The sequence below is a fragment of the Oncorhynchus masou genome, chromosome 28 (assembly GCF_036934945.1).
Source record: "Oncorhynchus masou masou isolate Uvic2021 chromosome 28, UVic_Omas_1.1, whole genome shotgun sequence".
NCBI lineage: Eukaryota > Metazoa > Chordata > Actinopteri > Salmoniformes > Salmonidae > Oncorhynchus > Oncorhynchus masou.
The window spans coordinates 56,214,638-56,224,346 of record NC_088239.1 but is presented as its reverse complement, the minus strand read 5'-3'; the positions used below and the strand labels follow the sequence as shown (position 1 = coordinate 56,224,346).

At 43.4% G+C, this 9,709-nt stretch overlaps 1 protein-coding gene across 1 annotated transcript; it reads left to right on the top strand.

Moving 5' to 3' along the window:
- Window positions 1–148: 148 nt before the first annotated feature.
- LOC135517952 (inactive phospholipid phosphatase 7-like) lies at window positions 149–9,183 on the top strand. Its single transcript, XM_064942692.1, has 3 exons — window positions 149–388; window positions 627–1,344; window positions 5,544–9,183. The coding sequence occupies exons 2-3, from the start codon at window positions 867–869 to the stop codon at window positions 5,930–5,932; spliced, it is 867 nt and encodes a 288-aa protein (XP_064798764.1). The 5' UTR covers window positions 149–388; window positions 627–866; the 3' UTR covers window positions 5,933–9,183.
- The last annotated feature ends 526 nt before the right edge of the window (window positions 9,184–9,709 follow it).

Genomic DNA, 9,709 nt, shown 5'->3' with positions numbered 1-9,709 from the left:
TTGCGGTTTATTTTCTTCTATTTTTGGTCATTGCCAAATTTATGAAGACGTGCCATGGGTTCGTGCTGAGTGTGTGTCTCTGTTGCTGTCAATTTAAGAACCTTGGAGAACTCCCATCCCGAAGAGCGTGTCCGTGAATGAGCACGGTTGCGTATGCTACGTCATGTCCACGACTGACACGGCCCCAAGAGCTCTCATTGTTTTCTAAATATTGCATTTATTTTACCTGGCTCGCCGAGATGACTATGGATTTGTTGATTGCCTTTAATTAACTCGACACTGTCTAGCTAGAATTCGTTCCGCATTCTCTAAATTCCAATCCAAGAGCCAGTGTTGTGCAGCGCGCGAAAGAGATCTGAACGATAGCCCATTCCTATACTTCGGCCTGGTAAGATGATACCGTTTGTCTTTCTCCTTGAGCATAACAGACGTACAATATGGCCCATCTATTTATGCATAAAACCAGTGTCTTCAGTTTCTGTTCGTGATAGGCCTACTGCACCACTGCACCTGCCGTTCAGGATTAAGACAAAACCTCTATGCTATTCCATGTTAGTTGCTCATTATTGTATATTTTAGTTCATGCCATGTTAAAAGCTGATGATGACATTCTGTTTTCTCTGTAGATTGTGTCTCGTTCGATTGGCCCAGGCAGATGTCAATCAAGACTCTTCATGTCTGCATGGATCCCGTTGCAGGCTAAACACAGCAGCATGGGCTGCGCGCATTCCAACCGGCTAAATATATCTGATAGGGCCACAGGAGGGGAAGGACAGGGCGACAGGGCTTAGCTTTGGACATTTAGCCTCCGTGCGTAAAACGAGAAATTGTCCTTCTGAAACGTAGTAAAGTGAGACCAATCCAAAATGCCCGCAATTCCGAGTTCTAGGTCCAGGACGCGGGATCGGAACAACGTCCTGAGCAGACCCGAGTTCATGTCCCTGAATCAGCCTCTCCGGTGCGTTAACTCTGAGACCCGTGGCACCGCAAGGCGACCGGCCCAACCCAAACACCAAGCAAGCCAACCGTGCGACCCGCAGGAACCTACCGACAGTGCCAACAAGGATCGGAAAGAACCCGCGAAACTGCCCGATGAGGACTGTATCCAGCTGAACCCTTCCTTCAAAGGGATAGCGATGAGCTCCCTCCTCGCCATTGACATTTGTCTGTCCAAGCGCCTGGGGGTCTGCGCCTACACGTCGTCGTCTTGGGGCAGCGTTCGTTCCATGATCACCCTGCTCGCGCTTACAGGGCACGGAATCACGTGGATCTTTGGCACTATCGTGTGTCTGACAAGAAGTAATACGCTGGCTGGACAAGAGGTCTTGGTCAATCTATTACTTGGTAAATGCACTCCTCACTCTGTACCCAAAACACATTGTGTAATAATTATGTTATTGAATTGTAAGCTACATGTGTGACTCAGCTCTTCTTTAATGGCTTGGTTATTATAGTGTGTCTATCAGTGCATTTGTAATAGGTGTAGACCAGGGGTCCCCAACCTAAGGCTCGCCCACCCTCATTTACTTAGAAAGTAATCTTATACAATATGGGACTCTGTCACTATCAATTGAATTAATTACTTTCTGTAAAAAACAATATCTATAATTCAATTGGGTTTTCATATTAATGATCATAATAAACTATATTTGGTAGCAGAATACCATTTGGGAAATTATAATAATGATAATTATTAATATTATTATAATTATATAGCCTACCTAAAATATGTAATGCATCTTGTTAAACAATGTAGAATTGCAGGAATTGAGCTCCAAAACAACCACATTTTCCTAAGGGGGTGTGACATTCTTCAAATGTGAAAAGGGGGGCCTGGGCAAAAAAAGTTGGGAACCTCTGGTGTAGCCTACTGATATGATCACATTTTCCTCTATTTCCTTATCCCTGGACCCAGGCCCTGTATTAGGCCTATATAATCCATGTCAATATAGGATATATTTAAAGCATCGTTGTTAACAGCATCTCACCAAAGGATGTCCTTGTCCACCAGAATATGATTTTAGAGCATTCTAGAGTATACATTTAGAGTATCAGAAGCAGGTCATTATGAAATCCTAGCCCTCCATGGTCTCTACTCTCTCCATCACCCAGCACAGAACCAGGCCTGGGGAACAGGTGCAAGGCTTAAGGCTCCACACATCATGATTTGACTTTGGACTGAAGAACTATAAGTAGACATTTTAACAAGCCAGGGGCCTACATCGAAAGACTCAGTGAAGTCAGTATCATTAGTGTCAAGCATCGGCCTATATGAAGATACAGGCCTACACACTGCTTTGTACTTCTTATCCCCACTATGGCAGCTACTACAGAAGCTACAGTAGAATAATTTTCCAAAGTACCTTATGAAAGTAATACATACTTTATGATACTTACTTCCTTGAAATAGGATCAATAGGTTATTTCCCTACAGTTGCTTTAGTCAAACGAATGTGACATAGCCAACATAAAGTACGACCCTGATTTCTCTAACTAGAGGTAATGGAATCCTCATAGATGGTGAACTCATTTTAGGTGGTTATTTTTACACACTTCTGTGAAGAAGAGCAGCAGACTATCCCCCAGATTGATTTGAGTGAATTATGCATTTCTCAGAACAAATTGGGGCCACTGTGACAAATTGTGTGTGTGTGTGCATGTGTGTGTGTGTGCATGTGTGTGTTTGTGTGTGTACATCCGTGTGTGCGTGTGATACTTCAAAAGTGCTATAGGCCCACACACATCCAACAGATTGCCACAGGTGTGTGTATTATTCTCATTCAGCTATGTCTACTACTACACACCCCTTTGCTATCTTAGGCCCACCATGTTGACTGGTTCATACCTGTGAATTCACCATATCCCCCCCTGAGGGATTTTATTTTTACTCCTGTGCCGGATGCCTGGTTTAGGTGGGATTACTCAGAAAAACACTGCAAATCTGTAGACTGAAGCTGTATTGTGTTCAGTCTATAATCTGTTCAATTTGGGACCGTTTGGGATATTGTGTTTGGGGCATTGTTCAGGTCATTGTTCAGGTCATTAATAGTGAACCAGGGTGGGATAGGGAACCACTGTGCTTAAACAAACATCCTGATTAAGGCGAGCTGTGAATGCAGTATAATTCTCAATTACACTTCTCTTTGACTTAATTTTGCAAGGAATAGACAGGCACAGTCAAATAGACAGATACACTATGTGGGCACCTGCTCGTTGAACATCTCATTCCAAAATCATGGGCATTAATATGGAGTTGGACCCCACATTGCTGCCATAACAGACTCCACTCTTCAGGGAAGGCTTGAAACTAGATGTTGGAATATTGCTGCAGGGACTTGCTTCCATTCAGCCACAAGAGCATTAGTGAGGTAGGGCACTGATATTGGCCGATTAGGCCTGGCTCGCAGTCTGCGTTCCAATTCATCCCAAAAGTCCGATTGGGTTGAGGTCAGGGCTCTGTGCAGACCAGTCAAGTTCTTCCACACAATTCTTGTCAAACCATTTCTGTATGGACCTCGCTTTGTGCAAGGTGGCATTGTCATACTGAAACAGGAAAGAGCCTTCCCAAAACTGTTGCCACAAGTTGGAAGCACAGAATCATCAAGAATGTCACTGTATGCTGTAGCTTTAAGATTTCCCTTCACTGGAACTAAGGGGCCTAGCCTGAACAATGAAAAACAGCCCCAGACCATTATTCCTCCTCCGCCCAAACTCTACAGTTGGCACTATGCATTGGGGCAGGTATCGTTCTCCTGGCATCTGCCAAACCCAAACTGTAGATGGTGAAGCATGATTCATCACTCCAGAGAACTCGTTTCCACTGCTCCAGAGTCCAAGGTCGGCAAGCTTTACACCACTCCAGCCAACGCTTGGCATTGCACATGGTGCTCTTAGGCTTGTGTGCAGCTGCTTGGCCATGGAAACCCATTTCATGAAGCTGCCAACGAACAGTTATTGTGCTGACGTTGCTTCCAGAGGCAGTTTGGAACTCGGGAGTAAGTGTTGAAACCAAGGACAGATGATTTTTTACACATTATGCGCTTCAGCACTCGGCGGTTCTGTTCTGTGAGCTTGTGTGTGGCCTACCACTTCACGGCTGAGCCGTTGTTGATCCTAGACATTTCCACTACACAATAACAGCACTTATAGTTGACCAGGGCAGCTCTAGCAGGGCAGAAATTTTATGAATGACTTGTTGGAAAGGTGGCATCGTTGAAAGTCACTGAGCTCTTCAGTACGGGCCATTCTACTGCCAATATTTGTCTATGAAGATTACATGGCTGTGTGCTCGATTTTAGAAAAGATACACATCTTTTTGCTTTGAGGGGCATCATACAGTACATAACATTCTAGACTGGTGAAATCCATGGGTCTCCTCCCTTACCTTCAGTAGTGCTAAGGTGGGCTGTATCAGGGAGCAGAGCTGGGTCCTATAGTTGGTACCAATTGCTTTCTTTCCAAGTGACTCAGCGCTGTGTCCCCACTGTCCCAGAATGACCCCAATGTACCACCTACTCACTTCCATGCTGTCCATTTTCTTCTCTTTGCCTTCTTTAATTTTCCCCACATTCCTTTTCCTTTTTCATCCTTAACCCAGTTCTTTCGTCCCATTCCATGTCATGTAATGTTAATATCGGTGACCACAGTAAATTCTTTAATTGCTAACAGTTTACTTTAGTCCAGAACTAGGGGGTTATGTGTGTGTGGGTGTACAGGAAGAAGACAACGTAATCAATGTTGTAATCCTGAGTCCTGACAGATTCCACAGGGTGGGGTGGTAGCTGGGTAATCAAAAATGAAAGGTGGTGATTGTGGGGATATTTTGGGCTGCACAAAGAGGGTTGGATGCTTCTAAAAAAAGAGGTCTGCAGAAGACATGACATGAAAATACCAACTTTAGGCCTGCATCAAGTCAGACATATTTAAATCATTCATAGGTATCTATATCACACCCAAGCATGGTTAAGTAAGTCTATTATACATCTATTACCAGTTTATTACAGTCTTATTACAAGGGTTTGAGGAGGAAAATGTTTCTATCTCAGTATTTCACTTGCAAATACTCTCAGCGACAGTCGCCTCAGATCAAATGACTACACAGACAGTGCACATAAATTAAGCCAAAGCTGAACTAACTATAAGCTAAGAACTCTCCCAGTCCTGTGCTAGCTTCCAGACCTATTTATAGAGTACCTAGGCTGCTAGCCTGATAATGTTGCCATTGGGATGCTGTAGCATAGACGCTCATACATTCTGATCACATACAGGGAAGAGAGGGGGGGTGAGGCGATGCGCTACTGTTCCACAAACTCTCGGCTCTTCGTTAAATCCACTGCGGCATTGCTGAGGTACTGCCTGGCCTGCCTCTTTGCTTAACCACTGATGCTTAGCCTTGTAACAGATATTACATCATTGAGAATGTAATTCATCTCCATGGGTTTTTGACTACTGATATTGCGTGTTGTGGTCTACTGCCCTATGGTTAATTGATCTAATTGGGCTTTTTCATGCAACATTCTTTTTTTTTAATCCTCCCTCCTCAGCCCTCCTACTTGACATCATGACTGTGGCCGGTGTCCAGAAGCTGATCAAACGCAAAGGACCCTGGGAGATGACTCCGGGCTTCCTGGACTACTGTGCCATGGACGTGTACTCCTTCCCGGCGGCCCATGCCAGTCGCGCTGCCATGGTGTCCAAGTTCCTGCTTTCCCACCTGGTCCTGGCCGTTCCACTCCGTATCCTGCTGGTGCTCTGGGCCTTCCTGGTGGGCATGTCCCGGGTGTTGCTGGGTAGGCACCACCTAACCGACATGGCGTGTGGCTTCGCCCTTGGCCTGCTGCACTTCAGCCTGGTGGAGACGGTGTGGCTGTCGTCCAGTGCCTGTCAGACCCTCATCTCTATAGGGACCCTCAGCTGGAGCCCTTTCTATTGAGGGCTATCTATCAAGGCCCTCAACTCCTGTTTGAAGCTGTAAAGCCTGGCTTTATGAAGCCATATAAGTAAGGCCAGGAGTTTTTCCTGATGAGAGTTTTTCCTGATCAGGGCCTACTGTCTAAGGCTGCGTTAGACCTACATATAAGCTTTATCTGTGATGACAATAACTTCTATACACACAATTAGGTCCTATCTGGGTGACCTCATTTACAGTATTTGCAGTAAATGTTACTTGAGGTAAATGTGCTCGTTGGAGTCATTTTTATCATTGATGACTCAAAGAAAGAAAATGTGGTAGTGTTGATATGTATTCATATTTACAAAGACTTCTGTAATGTCTCTACCAACTTTTCTCTTCCACTGAACTAATCATAATGCTTGAGAGCCCACACTGGCGTATATCTAATGTTATTGGTTCTCACTGCTGTCAGTTTCTTTCTTTTCTTTCTGCCTATTCCACCACTCCTCACCTTCCTCTTTCTCTTCTGCATCCTTTTCCTCTTTTCCCCCGTTCCTCTTTCCTCCTGTCTGTCAACCTTTACCCCTTTTTGTATTTTGAAATGTTTTTAATTGTACTTGATCAAAATATTGCCCAGTACTTTGAAGGTATGAAACGGTTTTTTAAAGGTTGTGAAAAGTGTCCACACATGATTGGTCCATTTGCATATTAAGAAAAGAGATGTTAGGAAGCTCTTTGATTTCCTTTCAATTATGTTGTTTGTATGTTTCTGCTGGAAACTATCAATTGTTAAAACTACCAATTGTTGAGATGGACTGGACTCCAAATGAATATATTTCTGCTGTCGTTGAAATGGGCTATTATGTAAAATAAATAGCATCATTGTTGTCTAGATCAGGGATTTTTCTACTGGGTTAAATATTTATCTTATCCAAATAAGTTTCAAAAGTAGGTTTTGATTAGTTTGAGGCAAGCAGTTTCATGATAGATGTGTATGTGTATTCCATATTGTTTGCCTTCCCTGCAGCAATAAGCATTAACCAAACAGACACTGTCGGTTTGGTAATGATGCTTATTTCATGCCTCACTGACTGAACAACATCTGTGAGAAGTCTCCATCAGGCCTGGGCTTACCATTGACACTGTGTTTGTGTGTGTATGGGTGTGTGTGTGTGACGTGGGTATGTGCAGATGATTGCGTGTGTGTCTCTGTGTGTCTGTGTGTGTCTGTGCATGTGTGTATGTCTGTGCATGTGTGTGTGTGCATTGCATGCATGCATGCAAGATCTCTTATGTTTGTGCCTTTGTGAGCCAAATGTAATGTATTTTGGAGGGTTAAAGTCAATGAGTAAACCTATGCAGTCTGGGTAAAGTCATGAATGTTCACTGAAGTGTACAAAATATGTATTATACCTGATATCTTTATAAACTCAGCAAAAAAAGAAACGTCCTCTCACTGTCAACTGCGTTTATTTTCAGCAAACTTAACATGTGTAAATATTTGCATGAACATAACAAGATTCAACAACTGAGACATAAACTGAACAAGTTCCACAGACACATGACTAACAGAAATTGAATAATATATCCCTGAACAAAGGGGGCGGGGTCAAAATCAAAAGTAACAGTCAACATCTGGTGTGGCCACCAGATGCATGAAGTACTGCAGTGCATCTCCTCCTCATGGACTGCACCAGATTTGCCAGTTCTTGCTATGATATGTTACCCCACTCTTCCACCAAGGCACCTGCAAGTTTCCGGACATTTCTGGGGGGAATGACCCTAGCCCTCACCCTCCGATCCGACAGGTCCCAGACATGCTCAATGGGATTGAGATCCGGGCTCTTTGCTGGCCATAGCAGAACACTGACATTCCTGTCTTGCAGGAAATCACGCACAGAATGAGTAGTATGGCTGGTGGCATTGTCATGCTGGAGGGTCATGTCAGGATGAGCCTGCAGAAAGGGTACCACATGAGGGAGGAGGATGTTCTCCCCATAACGCATTGCGTTGAAATTGCCTGCAATCACAACAAGCTCAATCCGATGATGCTGTAACACACCGCCCCTGACCATGACGGACCCTCCGCCTCCAAATCGATCCCGCTCCAGAGTACAGGCCTCAGTGTAATGCTCATTCCTTCGACGATAAACGCAAATCCGACCATCACCCCTGGTGAGACAAAACCACGACTCGTCAGTGAAGAGCACTTTTTACCAGTCCTGTTTGGTCCAGCGACGGTGGGTTTGTGCCCATAGGCTACGTTGTTGCCGGTGATGTCTTGTGAGGACCTGCCTTACAACAGGCCTACAAGCCCTCAGTCCAGCCTCTCTCAGCCTATTGCAGACAGTCTGTGCACTGATGGAGGGATTGTGTGTTCCTGTTGTAACTCGGGCAGTTGTTGTTGCCATCCTGTACCTGTCCCGCATGTGTGATGTTCAGATGTACCAATCCTTTGCAGGTGTTGTTACACGTGGTTTGCCACTGTGAGGACCATCAGTTGTCCGTCCTGTCTCCCTGTAGCGCTGTTTTAGGTGTACGGACATTGAAATTTATTGCCCTGGCCACATCTGCAGTACTTCTTGCAGCATGCCCAAGGCACGTTCACGCAGATGAAGAGGGACCCTGGGCATTTTTTGTGTGTGTTTTTCAGAGTCAGTAGAAAGGCCTCTTTAGTGTCCTAAGTTTTCATAACTTGACCTTAATTGAAGCTGTTAGTGTCTTAACGACTGTTCCACGGGTGCATGTTCATTAATTGTTTATGGTTCATTGAACAAGCATGGGAAACGGTGTTTAAACCCTTTACAATGAAGATCTGTGAAGTTGTTTGGATTTTTACGAATTATCTTTGAAAGACAGGATCCTGAAAAAGGGATGTTTGTTTTTTTGCTGAGTTTACCTAGTGTATGCCTTCATTCACATATTTAATTTATTGGTCTTCTGCTGATAATCTCTTTTAGTTGTTTATTTTTTTGTGATATTATGGACTTGGGAACCAAACTATTTTAGCCGTAGCCTTTTTGCTGCCACAAACAAATATTTTTAATTGGGTTGGACCTGTATGTATAGATACAATATTGCATTTGTGCAAGTCAGCATGATTTGTTTTGCACAAGGATGATAAAAAAAAGTCATTTTCATGCAGTGTTTAAATTTATCCAGTCTAATTTACAAAATGAAGAATATGGATTGATAGCCTTTGTAAGATGTGGACTCTGAAAAAGTGGAATGTCTTGTTCAGTATTTCCTAGGTTGTTTATGCATGCTCATAAATACACCATTTGCCATGACTTATTTTCCTGTTGTTTTTCTCTGCGTGCGCGTATGAGTGTACGCATACGTGTCTGACATGTATGTTTTGATGGTGGTGTATCAAATCAAAGTTTACTGGTCGCGTACACAGTTTAGAAGATGTTATAGCGGGTGAAGTGAAATGCTTATGTTACTACCTCCTAACAATGCAGTAAAATGTCAAACAAGTACACAAATAATCACACAAAACAACACAAGTAATCAAGAAATGTACAAACGAATCCAATTAACTCAAATTGCATTTGTAACAGTAATCAAAATGAAATCTAAACATACACTACCGTTCAAAAGTTTGGGGTCACTTAGAAATGTCCTTCTTTGTGAAAGAAAAGTACATTTTTCGTTCATTAAAATAACATTAAATTGATCAGAAATACAGTTTAGACACTGTTAATGTTGTAAATGACTATTGTAGCTGGAAACGGGTGTTTTCAATGAAATATCTACATAGGCATACAGAGGTCCATTATCAGCAACCACCACTCCTGTGTTCCAATGGCACGT